A 14,106-nucleotide genomic window follows, 5' to 3' on the forward strand; every position below is an offset into this window, starting at 1 on the left:
GGTCGAGGTTTCATTGTGACTTTAAAGGGTCGGTGATCTGGTCCAGTGTGGAGCTGCTCTGACTGTAAGCTGCTTCTCTGCTGTCTGTCTCTCTGTCTCTCTGTCTTTCTGTCTGTCTCTCCCCCTCTCTCTCTGTCTCTGTCTCTCTCTCTCTCTGCCGGGTCTCTGACATCCATCCGTCCGTCTCCCTCCTATCTCTCTGTCCATCCAGGCTGGATTGATGTAACCTGGGATGCTGGCGGCTCTAACTCTTACCGTATGGGCGCTGAAGGGAAGTTTGACCTCAAGCTTGCTCCAGGGTACGACCCTGAGTCGGCTGCCACAGCGCCGTCACCCAAACCTGTCTCATCCACTGTTTCAGGCCCCGCCTCCTCCACGGTGGGACCCTCTGTGACACCGGCAGCCAGCGGCGGCACAACCACCACCACCTCCTCCTCGTCCTCCTCCACCTCGTCCTCCTCACAGCAGCAGTCCTGGAGCAGCCTGGTGAAAAATAACTGTCCCGACAAGGGTGGGGCCACGTCGCTGGGCGGGGCCAGCTCCTCCAGCAGGAAGGGCAGCAGCAGCTCCGTCTGCAGCGTCGCCTCTTCCTCCGACATCAGCCTCAGCTCCTCCGCGGGGCTGCCGGGCGCGGGGGGTCTGCGGCTGGAGAGGAGGGCCGAGGGGCTGCTGCTCGACCAGGGCTCCGGGGCAGGAGGAGTAATGGGGGGCGGGGTCGGCCCCGACGGACAGCAGCAGGAGCCGATCGTCGTGCTGTCCTCTGCGGCGGAGGGCGGGTCCGGATCGGCGTCCAGCTCTGGCACGCTCACCGCTGACACGCCCGCCCCCGGCGACGAAGCCAGAAACAAGGACTCGTCCGCGGCGACCGCCGACCCGGCGACCGCCATCTCCATGGGGCTGGTGAGCGTGAGCTCCCCCGACGTCAGCTCCGTGTCGGAGTCATCCAGCAAGGACACGCCTTCCCAGAGGCCCCTGTGCTCGGCCGCTAACGCGCGGCTGTCCGTCAGCTCCCTGCTGGCCGCCGGCGCCCCCATGAGCTCCAGCGCCAGCGTGCCCAACCTGTCGTCGCGGGAGGCCAGCCTCATGGAGTCCTTTGTCCGCCGCGCACCCAACATGTCACGCACCAATGCCACCAACAACATGAACCTGAGCCGCAGCAGCAGCGACAACAACACCAACACGCTGGGCAGGAACGTCATGAGTACTGCCAGTGAGTACTGCAATACTACTTTACTAATACTGCACTGTGGCTGCCAGGGAGTACGAGTACTGCAGTAGTACAGTCAGGTGCGAGTCAACACACTCACAGACTGTGTGTTCAGACAGACTGTAGTCTGGACTAACATGTCAGTACTAACTAACATCATTAAACAAGTTCCTGCTCCGGACTGAAGACGTCCTCGCAGACACCTGTACCTGAGAGGGACAGTCTGTAGACCTGCAGTTAGTTTGAACCTGTTCATTCATTCATCTGTAAATCCAGATGAAAACCTTTTACCTGTCCTCAAGAAGCAGCGAACTGGACGAGTAGCAGATCAGAAAGTGACAACTTCATTTGAGACTAAAATAAGGTCTCAGTTTTGTGTCATCACCCCTTTTCATCATCTGTTAAAAGGCTTGTTGGAAACTCATTTAAAGGTCATTGAATGTCATTTTAAAAGTCAATGATATAAAACATAAACTATAATTAATAGGAACGTGTTGTAGCTGTCACGATGTCTTCAGTGAGAAATCAGAAAAACTTTTTTAGGGGCCAGGCAGCTGAACTGGACCCAGGTTCCTGCACTCAAAATGTACCGTATTTTCTGCACTATAAGGCACCTAAAAGCGTTTAATTTTCTCAAAAACCGACAGTGCGCCTTATAATCCGATGCGCCCTTTATATGGATCAATATTGGTTAGTTATGGCTATCGTAGTCAGGGGGCGTGGCCGAAGTAACAGCGGTATTCCGCTCTCTGCGTGCCGTCAGTCTTTTACTGGTGCGTGCACTCAGCTGTCAACCTGAATAATAAAATGACTATTTCACTGAACAATGAACAAATATCAATATGTGCTAAATAATAGGCAATTAAAATATGAATCAAACGTGGTTAATGTGATTTCTGCTCCTGAACCTCAGCGCTCAGCGTCTGCACATCAGCGCTGTGCGCTGTAACCTGCATCTTTATGCAGGATCAGCTGTCATCTGTGAGCGCGCGGTGTTTGTTTCAAAACGAACAAACTAAAATAAAATACGTTTTAAATAAATGCTCATTAATTATTTTCAAGAGCCGCATCAGAGGGATGAAGGAGCCGCCCTATATATGAAGTTTTAGATAGGCCATTCATTGAAGGTGCGCCTTATAGTGCGGAACATAAGTTCCTGAGTTCCTCTCTGAGGTCCTGAACTGTTCCAGTCTGCTCAGCAACACTCTGAAGGAGCAAAGTCAGATTTCACTGAGTCCTGAGACCAGAAGCAGGGCGGCTGCTCCGGTCTGCATCCTGCTGGGTGCACAGCATGAGCACCCTCCAGCCAATCAGCAGCCGTTCCCAGTCAGCTGACCTGAGCTTAACGAGCTTCACCTGCTGCTTTGTCTTTTTGGTTTCTGACAAACTAACCGCCCTTTGTTTGTGTTTGTTTGTTTGTTCGCAGCTTCTCCTCTCATGGGCGCTCAGAGCTTTCCTAACCTCACCACCACTGGCACCACCTCCACCGTTACCATGTCAACCTCCATAGTAACCAGCAGCAATAACGTAGCCACAGCCACCACAGGTCTGTCGGTGAGCCAGTTGCTAAGCAACACCCTGACGACCAGCCTGACGTCCACATCCAGTGAGAGCGACACGGGCCAGGAGGCTGAGTTCTCTCTCTATGGTTGGTGACCCCACACACACACACACACACACACACACACACAGCCTGCTTCGACTAACTTGCTTCCTAACGTTTCTTACATCAGGGAGCAGATTAGCAATCGTTACACATTTATTAACACATTGTTTTCTGTCCTTCAGGTGTGATTCCAGGTGTCACAACACTCTGCACACCCCCTTGATTCACATTTAAATGTTGATTTATGATTCAGATTTCAGCATTAAGAACGAAGCTTTGAAGTATTCGGTGCAGCCGCGGCGTCTTCGCTTCATTCAGGATGAAAAACTGAACAAACAGAATCAAAGCAGGCAAACATGAACATCACCAATCTGAAGGAGCAGAGTCACAAACTGTCCGTCTGTCTCTGAACAACGTCGATCGACCTGCTCCTTCTTGTCTCTCTTTCGTCCTCCTGTAGACTTCCTGGACAGCTGTCGAGCCAACACGCTATTGGCCGAGCTGGACGACGAGGAGGACCTCCCGGAGCCCGACGACGACGACGACGAGAACGAAGACGACAATCAGGAGGACCAGGAGTATGAGGAGGTCCTGGTAATAGAACTTTTGGTTTGGCAGCATGAGTAGTGAGTAACAGGAAGTGATGTCAGAGGGCGTGATGAGTGTGTGACTGCCGCTGTCCCACAGGAGGAGGAAGAGTATGAGACCAAAGGAGGCCGCAGGAGGACGTGGGATGACGACTTTGTCCTGAAGAGGCAGTTTTCTGCTCTGGTCCCCGCCTTCGATCCCCGACCAGGAAGAACCAACGTCCAGCAGACCACCGACCTGGAGATCCCCCCGCCAGGTACAACCCCCAACATTAGCAAGAACATTAGCACACATGAGAACAGCTTCAGTTCCTGACAGGCTTCTAAACCCGGTCCCGTTTTCTTCTGGCAGGAACTCCTCATTCGGAGGTTCAGGAGGAGGTGGAGTGTGCTCCGTCTCCCCATCTGTCCCTCACCCTGAAGGTAAGACGAGCACAGCCGACCACGCCGAGCCGCTGAAGTCATCACGAGAGAAATTCAGACATGAATGAGTTCAGTCTTTAACAGTCAAAGTCCTGTCTGTCTGTCTGTCTGTCTGTCTGTCTGTCTGTCTGTCTGCCTTCCTGTCTGTCTGTAGGTGGCGGGGCTGGGTACGACCCGGGAGGTGGAGCTTCCCCTGTCCAACTACAAGTCCACCATCTTCTACTACGTCCAGCGGCTGCTGCAGCTCTCCTGCAACGGAGCCGTGAAGACGGACAAACTGCGACGCATCTGGGAGCCCACGTACACGTAAGAGCAGGCTCAGAGTCTGGATCTCACCTGAACCGTTTACACAGGATCGGGTTTTAATCTGGCCGTTTGTCCCGCAGGATAATGTACAGAGAGCTGAAGGACTCGGACAAAGAGAAGGAGAGCGGGAAGACGGTGAGTGGCTCTGCAGACGCACGCCTCGCTCCTTTGAAGGTTCTCATTGATGATCCACCTCAGTCCCAACTGAAGAGACAGAAACTAAGAAACACGACGACGCTGCAGTTTCCTTTAGATCAGAAATGTGAGAATGAGACCCCGACCCTGACCTCTGACCTTTGATCCATTCAGGACTTATGTGAACACGGCGTCGGTGTCGGCGGTCGCTCTGGCGGTCTGAGCCCGAGCTCGGTTTCTGCCAATCAGAGCAGTGAGATCCTGGGCGTGGCCAGAGAGGCGGCGCAGGCGAAGGCGGGCTGCAGCCAGAACGCCTGCGGGGTGGAGGACGTCCTGCAGCTGCTGCGCATCCTCTACATCATCGGCGGAGACTCCGCCTCCAACCCGCGCACTCTGCAGGAGGGTACGAACATGTGACTGACAGAGGAAGAGGAAGAGGAAGGATGTCTGATGCTTCCTGTCGCCTGTTTCTTGGTTGTTTTTCAGCTTCGTTTGTTTCTTTGTTCAGATTTTGACGAGCTGCAGTTCAACGCGTCCCCGGAGGAGTTCACCAGTAAGAAGATCACAACCAAGATCCTGCAGCAGATCGAGGTCAGTTCTGTTTTCATGAACACTTCCTGTCCAGAGGATGGACGTCAGTCCAGCAGATTTCAGATCAGTGGTGTTGTGGCGTCATCAGTCCAGCTGGTTGATCTGACTCGTCTCTGTGTCTCAGGAGCCTCTGGCTCTGGCCAGCGGAGCTCTGCCCGACTGGTGTGAACAGCTCACCTCCAAGTGTCCTTTCCTCATCCCCTTTGAGACCCGACAGCTCTACTTCACCTGCACAGCGTTCGGAGCGTCCAGGTGAGTCTGAAGCGCCCTGACCGAGCCCCCCCGGGCTGCTGTGACTCACAGCAAACTGTACAAACTGATGTGGCTGAAAGTGTAAAAAATAAACCCAAAAGTTTAAGTAAAACCTTTTAACGTCCTGGAAACCCCCGAAAAGATTAGAAGGTGAGTCCAGAGGTGGATTCATCCTGGTTCGGGTTTAAACTGTGAATAAACACATCACATGTCTCACCTCTGGGGGTCTGGTGGTCTCGAGGTCACCGGTTTGTCTCAGTGCCCGTCATCATGTATTCCAGCACCGTTCAGTGAGTCTCTGAACCAGAGTCCCCGTCTCAGACTCAGTACCCAGCTCTGACCCCCTTTCTTCCACTCTGAAACATGACCTTAGTCCTGACCTGTGACCTCTGACCCCTGGTGTGTCTGCAGGGCGATCGTGTGGCTTCAGAACCGGCGGGAGGCGACCATGGAGCGCTCTCGGCCGTCCACCACGGTGCGGCGAGACGACCCCGGAGAGTTCAGGGTGGGTCGGCTCAAACACGAGCGAGTCAAAGTCCCTCGAGGAGAAGCCATGATGGAGTGGGCCGAGTCCGTCATGCAGCTGCACGCCGACAGGAAGTCCGTGCTGGAGGTGAGCGGCGGACACGACGCAGCGCTGAGTCAGACTGACGCCAGAAACCCCGTGACACTGACCGTGTGTGTGTGTGTGTGTGTGTGTGTGTGTGTCCAGGTGGAGTTCCAGGGTGAGGAGGGAACAGGTCTCGGTCCGACTCTGGAGTTTTACGCTCTGGTGGCGGCAGAGTTTCAGAGGACGTCTCTGGGGATCTGGCTCTGTGACGACGACTTCCCCGATGACGAGTCCCGACAGGTGAGACACCTGAAGGCAGCAGGTTTTTAAAGGCCCAGTTTGATTGACGTGTGTTGACGCAGGTCTACGCTGACCTCTCGTTTGTTGACGGTGGGACCAGTCAGATGTGTTCTGGTCGTCTCTCTTTTGACCCATGAAAGCTAATCCTAAAATACTCTGTAAAGCTGGCGTTGATCCGTTCTGGAGCGACAGATCACAGGTGACTTCAGATCCACGATGCGACCCGCAGCTGGTCTGAGCTGGTCTGTCAGAGTGTAAACTGATGCTGATCCACATCATGTCCTGCATGTCTTGAAACGGTGTCCTGTGATCAGGAACCTGAGCCTCATCCTGTGTTTCAGGTGGACCTGGGCGGCGGTCTGAAGCCTCCTGGTTTCTACGTGCAGCGCTCCTGCGGTCTGTTCCCGGCTCCGTTTCCTCAGGACAGCGAGGAGCTGGAGCGAATCACCAAGCTCTTCCACTTCCTGGGCGTCTTCCTGGCCAAGTGCATCCAGGACAACCGCCTGGTGGACCTGCCCGTCTCTCAGCCCTTCTTCAAGCTGCTCTGCATGGGAGACATCAAGTCCAACATGAGCAAGCTGCTGTACCGGTCCCGCAGCTCGCCGCAGGGTCACGACCCCGACCGGCCTCACCTGCAGCCCTTCCTGCTGCTGTCCGAGGTGCAGTCGGAGGCGTCCACCGAGGAGAGCCAGGAGACCTACTCTGTAGGCAGCTTCGACGAGGACTCCAAGTCCGAGTTCATCATGGACCCCCCGAAACCCAAACCACCCGCCTGGTACCACGGCATCCTCACCTGGGACGACTTCCAGCTCGTCAACCCCCACAGGTGAGACGGAGAGAGCGGGTCAGGGTCCACAGCAGCCCCTCTGTCCTCGGCCCTGTGTTTGTTGTGCCACCGATGACCTCGTTTCTCTCCTCCTCCCCCCGCAGGGCGAGTTTCCTGAAGGAGGTGAAGGAGCTGGCGGTGAAGAGGAGGCAGATTCTGGCCAGCAAGAGTTTATCTGAAGATGAGAAGAACACCAGGCTGCAGGACCTGATGCTGAGGAACCCGCTGGGCTCCGGACCCCCCCTCAGCGTCGAGGACCTCGGGTAAAACTCACACACACACACGACTCCCAGCAGCTCGGCGTTGAGGTCAGACGGTGCGTTCAGGGACCGACAGACAAAGTTTATATGAAGATGAACACACGGTACAGTCAGATGTAGCGACGCACATTTTAATTTAGGAGTAATTTTAATCTGTCAAATGAAAGACTCATGTTTGACGTGTTCCTGAAGCAGACGTCCAGTGGAAACCACGTATCTGCATGTTTAGTGATTTACGTTCAGATAAGTTGAAGGTCGGTGGGAACAGGTGACGACACGCAGTGATGCTCCAACACAGACGGTGAACATGGCTGTAAGCACTGCTGCATGTTCTCTGAGACAAGAGAACCAGCAGGTTCTGATCTAGATCCAGCTTCACATGAAACATCCGGATTAATGACGACATTTAACAACGTTCAGAATAATAGAAATCATTATGAAATCCACAACTAACTTTACATCTTTAAAAACACAGAGATTGATCAGCAGGAGTAAAACAAACCTCTGTCCCTGCTCTCGTTCTGTTCCGTCTGTCCAGGTTGAACTTCCAGTTCTGTCCGTCCTCAAAGGTCCACGGGTTCTCAGCTGTGGATCTCAAACCGAACGGAGACGACGAGGTAACCACACACCCGAGATGATGTTTGTGTCCGTAAATGAGAACATTTAGGAAAGGATGAGTCTAACATTTACACTGTGTGTGTGTCTGTGTGTCTGTGTGTCTGTGTGTGTGTGTGTGTGTGTGTGTGTGTGTGTGTGTGTGTGTGTGTAGATGGTGACGATGGAGAATGCAGAGGAGTACGTGGAGTTGATGTTTGACTTGTGTATGCACACCGGCATCCAGAAACAGATGGAAGCTTTCAGAGGTAAGCTCTCACACACACACACACACACACACACACACACACACACACACACACACACACACACACACACACACTGTTACTGTCAGTCTGTTCATGTCGCTGTGCTCAGACGGGTGGACCAGAGGTTTGGCCGGAACTTTCTCGCGGCGCAGCGGTTGTCGTCTGTTAGCCGTATGCTAATGCTAGCCATCTCACCGCAGGGGGTCAGGCTGTTGCCGCTCCACCGCGGGGGGTGAAATCAGCGATTAGCAGAAACGCTTCAGATACGTCGTTTACAGAGCGAGACTCAGTTCAGGCAGCCTCTGTGGTCATGTGACCACAGTGAGTCAGTGATTTAAACGTGGTCAGAAGCTTCAGGTGTGTCACAGCGTTCCTCCAGGTGTTCGTCGGTCTGCTGCCGCTCGAGCTGTTCGAACGATCAGCTGTTTCCTCCTGACTGCCGCTCTGACTGTCACAGTTAGAGTTAACGTTTTCCACAATAAATAACAAAAAAATATTATATATATTTCTATTTGTTTTGATGCATTTCTCTGCTGAACGGTGACAAACTGATCTGAGTGATCTCAGCTGTTTGTCTGTTTCATTCATGATGGAAGATTTCATGTCCGCTCAGTCAGGATGAACGATTACTCATGTTTCCTCCTCTCCTCTCTTGTTTCCTTTCCTCTCCTCTCTTGTTTCCTCCTCATCTCATTTCTTGTTTCCTCCTCTCCTCTCTTGTTTCCTTTCCTCTCCTCTCTTGTTTCCTCTCCTCTCCTCTCTTGTTTCCTCTCCTCTCCTCTCTTGTTTTCTTTCCTCTCTTGTTTCCTCTCCTCTCTTGTTTCCTCTCCTCTCTTGTTTTCTTTCCTCTCTTGTTTCCTCTCCTCTCTTGTTTTCTTTCCTCTCTTGTTTCCTCTCCTCTCTTGTTTCCTTTCCTCTCCTCTCGTTTCCTCTCCTCTCCTCTCTTGTTTCCTCTCCTCTCTTCCTTGTTTCCTTTCCTCTGCTCCACAGAGGGTTTTAATCGAGTATTTCCGATGGAGAAGTTGAGCTCCTTCAGCCATAAGGAGGTTCAGATGATCCTCTGCGGTAACCAATCACCTTCCTGGACTGCTGATGACATCATCAACTACACTGAACCAAAGCTGGGTTACACCAGAGACAGGTGCGTCCCCACAGACAGGTGCGTCCTGCTTTCTTGTCCCTTTGGGAACACTTTGATGTGACCGTCTCTGTCTCCTGCAGCCCCGGCTTCCTGCGCTTCGTCAGAGTTTTGTGCGGGATGTCGTCTGACGAGCGGAAGGCGTTCCTTCAGTTCACCACCGGCTGCTCCACGCTGCCCCCTGGAGGCCTCGCCAACCTGCACCCCCGCCTCACCATCGTCAGGAAGGTAAATCTCCCTTCAAAGCGGCGTCTGTACTCGTTGGTCCGTCACGAAGTCTGCGTGTTCAGTCCTTCGTAACGATGCCTTCAGGTCACGTGGGAATTTCCACAAAGCAGCATGAATGTTCTCTGTTGATGATCCAGGCTGCAACAGAACGTCAGAGCAGAGCTTTATAAATAAAGTTTAGACACATGCAGCTTTTATTTAATTCCTCAACTGGTGATGCTTCCACCTGTCTGCTTCTGTTCCATTACAGCTGAACAGACCGTTCAATAATCGTCTATTAATGAAGGAATCAATCAATCAATTCTGATAAACACAACAAATTATTTGAAGCTGTCACCAAATGTTTGCTAACTGATGGAGAAGATGACGAGCAGCAGGCCTGAACTTCATCAGACCTCCTTTATAAAGTCTGTCTCTGATGATTGAGGTGTTTGAATCTGATTGGCTGCTGCCTCCCCACAGGTGGACGCCACAGACTCCAGTTACCCATCAGTCAACACGTGCGTTCACTACCTGAAGCTTCCCGAGTATTCCTCCGAGGACATCATGAGGGAGCGTCTGTTAGCTGCCACCATGGAGAAAGGCTTCCACCTCAACTGACCGCCGCCGCCGCCACACTGAGCATGCTCCTCGAGTCCGTCTCGCCGCCCGCCGCGTGATTGACAGATCAGCCAGCCAATCCAAACCAGCCGACTGACTGACCGACCGCCTGCTGGAGGATGAGGAGGAGGATAAATGTTGCAGAATAAAGTTAAAGAAAAGCTCACATCCTTAACCTCCCTCATCTCCTTCGTCATCCTCTTCTTCACTCACCTGAGCTACTGTGTGTGTGTGTGTGCGTGCGCATGTGTGTGTGGGACCTTCCTCCTCCTCCTCCTCCTCCTCCTGTCTGTCCTCAGTTTAGTGCCTGGTTTGACTCATGCTTCTCCTCCTCCTCCCTCTCTTTTTGTTTTTATTTTGTTTTATTGCTTTTTGTTTCCGTGTGTGTGCGACAGTTTTCGGGTTGTTTCTGACCGGCTGTAGAGGTCAAAGGTCGGAGTGCATTTGGTGTTCTTTTACAATGAAGCTAGAGACAGAAACACTGGTTGTGTGCGAGGCACATCTAAAGAGAAAATCAAATGTAAGAAGCTCTGCTCTCCCTTGTATTTTCTTTGTATATTATAAACATTTATTTAACTCAAGTTGCAGTTTGAGGTAAACAGATATTTTCAAATGTGTATGCTCCAAAAAAATAATCATTAAAATGTTTGCAAAGTATGAAGTAAAGACGCGTCCTGTGGTCTGTGGAGGGATCAGAGCTCACGGCCAAAAGTATGTGGACGGCTGAACGACGCAGAAATGCTACCTGCTAACAGGTTAGCTGTGGCTAAGTGGGATCTTATTTGCATCTTGCAGATGGTGGATGATACAGGAGCTGGTTTCGGTCCAGGTCTGCTGCTTCAGAAAGAATTCAGGAGCTTTAAAGTTTTAAGTCAAACTTTGAGGAGTAAGCAGGAATGTTTTCAGCTGATATCAAGTAATAATGTCATGAAAGTCACATTATGAGCCACAGTTCATGTCAGTAAAAATATTTTATATGAAGGATTTTTAAATGTTTATTAACGACTTCACAGCAAAATCTAATCCAGCACTGAAGTATTACAGATTTAATGAGAACACTTGCTGGACTTTCATTGCTCACATGAGATGAAAACATTAAAATCAAGTTGTTGTGGAGCTTCAGCTTCAATCCTGAAGAGCTGCAGTAAGTCCCCCAAACCACCAGATGTCACTGCGCCGCCTCATCCAGCCATCACTTTAATTCTGATTTACACAAAAATTTTAAAAATCTGTCATTTATATTCCACGGTGTCCTTGAAATCAGCATTACACCCGACTGTGATAGGAAGGAACATGATGAATAACCTGGAAACCAGTGAGGACAAACAACTTGATGGTTTTATGAAATTTGGGTGAAATGAGCCTTTAATCCGTCATAAAGTTCAGATTTGACTGAAAATCAACCTGCTGAATCAGACTGACAACAGGCAGGTTATCAGTCCACATGACTACAGAATACTCATTAGCATGCTAATATGCTAATGGTAGCTCATGTTGATTTATTGGCATCAGAACGTCGGCACGTTTACGGAGAATCTGAGTTTGATTCAGTTCTTTTGTCGAGTCCTTGACTCTCCGCCTGCTGATGGTAGTCTGAAACACAGTCTGTGACATCACTTCCTGTAGTTTTTTTTCTTGTCTCAGCCGTCGGCCATCTTGTCAAGGGCGGTGAGAGGCGCAAGGACGCGGCTTTTGTTTGTCTCAACGATGTGTCCATTCTGGATCATCTCGTCCAGGATGATGTGAACTCGGTCCAGGTTGAACATGATCTGACGACACAGAGTCAAAGAAACAACGAAAAACTACAAACAGGAAGTACGGGTGTGACGTCACGCTAACAGGAAGTACAGATGTGACGTCACGCTAACAGGAAGTACAGATGTGACGTCACGCTAACAGGAAGCACAGATGTGACGTCACGCTAACAGGCAGCAGCTGAAGGATACGTCCAGTTCACTCTGTGGGACACAGACAGACACAGACAGAGAGATCAGAGTGGACACTGACAGTCAACAGAATGTGACTCAGATCCTTTGAACTCACCACTCGGCTGAAGTATTTGTCCAGAACCTCCACAAAGTTATGAACCAGCTCGTAGACAGACAGCTCGTTCTGTGGAGACCACAAACATCCCACGGTAAAACGCTGCTCTAGCATCGATGCTTCAGTATTAATAAAATATTTTCATTTATGTCAACAAGGTACTTTACTGCAGAATGAGTACTTTTACTTTTTATCTCTAAACTGCTGATAATACTTCTCTACTTTTACTTCAGTGGGCTTTTAAAAGCAGGACTTTTACTTGTAATGGAGTATTTTAGCAAAAAATGAAATACTCAAGTACAAGTACCTCAAAATAGTACTGAAGTGCAGTACTCGAGTAAATGTTACCTCCCGCCACTGTGGAGCAAGTGGAAATGAATTCTCAGTGATATCTGCTTTTATAAATGAGTTTGGTCCCTGTTCAATAATAAAAGAGATGAGCCTGGTGTATTTTAGTCCACCACGTGATACTGTCTGACTTCCTGTCTGTGGCTCTCAGCTTCAAGCTCATTGGTTCCTGCTGAATTCGTAAATCTTTAAAAACACAAACATAGTTTTACTTTTAAAAACTGTAGTTTGGATCAACAGGAGGAAACAGTGCGTTTGTTGGGTCTATTTTCAGCGGCGGATTCATATTTTAGAATAAAATAATAATTTCCAAGAATGTTGAACTATTCCTTCAAAAGGTTCATCTTGAAGCGCGCAGGTGTGTTACTCACCTCGCTGTCTGTGACCCCGACCACGATGTACAGAGCAGCGTACTGACGGTACACCAGTTTAAAGTCTTTGTACTCCACAAAGGAACACTGCAAACAAGCAGACAGCGTGTTGACAGAGTGTCAGACAGACAGACAGACAGACAGAGTGTCAGACAGACAGACAGACCTGGTCCTTCTTGCGGCTCAGGCAGCAGCGGACCACGTCAGCCTCCAGCACCGCTCTCCTGCTCAGCTCCACAGGTTGATAATACCTGGACAGTCTGGTCTGACCCTGCCGGTTCACCATCAGCACAAACTTGATCATCCTCTGATCAGACACACAGCACAGGAACAAACACCTGCTGAAGCTGAGAGGATCATTCAATCCATCCATCAATAGAAACATCAGCAGCCACAGCAAAAAAAACAAACAAAACAAAAACAATCACAAATAGTTTTTATGTTACATTTCAGAATAGCGGATTTTTTAAATATTGATGTAAGTATATCAGACATTTTAACACACTCTGGTAAAACAACCACTGACAGCCGTTTAAAATGGCTCAAGTTCGTTACGGCTTCCGTTCCCAAGATTCCGAGGTCATCGAGGGCTACTTGAAGGCAGCATCCTCACTTCTAGTACTTGTATAGTAAAAACCGTTTACAACCGTCAATAAACGCTTTTTAAATACACCATACGGCTCCTTTATTATCACTAATTGGTGTCACGTATCGGTTCATATCGTCAATATATTCTTCCACTTACCAGCAGCTGTTAGCTTGTAACCGAACTGTAGCTAAATGAGCCCCATCACACAGGCTAACAACAACAACATGCTAACTGCTGTTAGCTTATTTTAAATATGCGTTTGTAAACAACGAGGCGTCGCAGCCACGCAGAGACTCACAGTTAAAAAATAAAGTTATATTAAAATTATTTTTTATGACACAAACATGGAGCTTCAGTAACCGACGCTATGAAGCTAAATGGAGCTGTCGGTATTTCCTACGCACGCGCACTAAAGCCCTCGTCTGGTGCATTCACAGAACAATGGTAAATAAGGATTTTAGGCTTCTGCCCCCATTTCAGCATGCATTGGCTTTATTGAGGCAAAGGAAAACAAAAACATGAAATGTTATTACAGAAACAAATGCACTGACAATTCTCTCAACAAAGATAGCTTTGATCAAAACTCATTTTTGATTTTTCTTGACATTAGCTGTTAACAATGTAAAGGTATAGTACAATAAAATATCTTCAATCTTATAAATGGAAAAGTGAAAATTATATCAGAAAGAGAAAATAAACAAAATACATATAATAAAGTAAAGGCGGTGTGCATTCTAAGTACTTTAAAAAATACTGTTATGACAATTCATTGTTGGAACTCTGTGTTTAGTGTTGAATGTATGAGTCTATTAAATCAGTCTTGAATGAATCTGTATTCTTTTAGAAAAAAAATGGATTAGGTTAGTGGGAGACACTTCTGTTG

General features: G+C 49.5%; 2 protein-coding genes across 4 annotated transcripts in view; one reads left to right on the plus strand and one right to left on the minus strand.

The window, feature by feature from the left end:
* The window catches only part of hectd1 (HECT domain containing 1), a 30,178-nt gene extending 19,646 nt beyond the window's left edge, over positions 1 to 10,532 (plus strand). The window contains exons 26-44 of the mRNA XM_041954128.1: positions 212 to 1,210; positions 2,634 to 2,855; positions 3,274 to 3,407; positions 3,501 to 3,657; positions 3,753 to 3,823; positions 3,978 to 4,129; positions 4,210 to 4,264; positions 4,439 to 4,667; positions 4,773 to 4,855; positions 4,980 to 5,107; positions 5,519 to 5,720; positions 5,820 to 5,957; positions 6,299 to 6,783; positions 6,888 to 7,046; positions 7,582 to 7,660; positions 7,813 to 7,906; positions 8,897 to 9,047; positions 9,128 to 9,272; positions 9,735 to 10,532. Coding sequence (XP_041810062.1) covers positions 212 to 1,210; positions 2,634 to 2,855; positions 3,274 to 3,407; positions 3,501 to 3,657; positions 3,753 to 3,823; positions 3,978 to 4,129; positions 4,210 to 4,264; positions 4,439 to 4,667; positions 4,773 to 4,855; positions 4,980 to 5,107; positions 5,519 to 5,720; positions 5,820 to 5,957; positions 6,299 to 6,783; positions 6,888 to 7,046; positions 7,582 to 7,660; positions 7,813 to 7,906; positions 8,897 to 9,047; positions 9,128 to 9,272; positions 9,735 to 9,872 — 3,821 coding nt within the window. The 3' untranslated portion in view covers positions 9,873 to 10,532. The remainder of the gene's footprint in view (positions 1 to 211; positions 1,211 to 2,633; positions 2,856 to 3,273; positions 3,408 to 3,500; positions 3,658 to 3,752; positions 3,824 to 3,977; positions 4,130 to 4,209; positions 4,265 to 4,438; positions 4,668 to 4,772; positions 4,856 to 4,979; positions 5,108 to 5,518; positions 5,721 to 5,819; positions 5,958 to 6,298; positions 6,784 to 6,887; positions 7,047 to 7,581; positions 7,661 to 7,812; positions 7,907 to 8,896; positions 9,048 to 9,127; positions 9,273 to 9,734) is intronic.
* Positions 10,533 to 10,842: 310 nt separating this feature from the next.
* Positions 10,843 to 13,613, minus strand: ap4s1 (adaptor related protein complex 4 subunit sigma 1). Of its 3 annotated transcripts, none has more exons than XM_041954132.1 (6): positions 13,380 to 13,613; positions 12,801 to 12,941; positions 12,635 to 12,721; positions 11,916 to 11,984; positions 11,819 to 11,830; positions 10,843 to 11,641 (listed from the first exon to the last, which is right to left on the minus strand). In XM_041954132.1, the coding sequence occupies exons 2-6, from the start codon at positions 12,936 to 12,938 to the stop codon at positions 11,513 to 11,515; spliced, it is 435 nt and encodes a 144-aa protein (XP_041810066.1). In that variant the 5' UTR covers positions 12,939 to 12,941; positions 13,380 to 13,613; the 3' UTR covers positions 10,843 to 11,512. The 3 variants fall into 3 exon arrangements, with proteins under 3 accessions (XP_041810066.1, XP_041810068.1, XP_041810065.1); XM_041954134.1 differs by having other exon boundaries at positions 12,801 to 12,972; XM_041954131.1 differs by having other exon boundaries at positions 12,801 to 12,981.
* Positions 13,614 to 14,106: the final 493 nt, after the last annotated feature.

Source organism: Chelmon rostratus, chromosome 15 (assembly GCF_017976325.1).
Source record: "Chelmon rostratus isolate fCheRos1 chromosome 15, fCheRos1.pri, whole genome shotgun sequence".
NCBI lineage: Eukaryota > Metazoa > Chordata > Actinopteri > Chaetodontiformes > Chaetodontidae > Chelmon > Chelmon rostratus.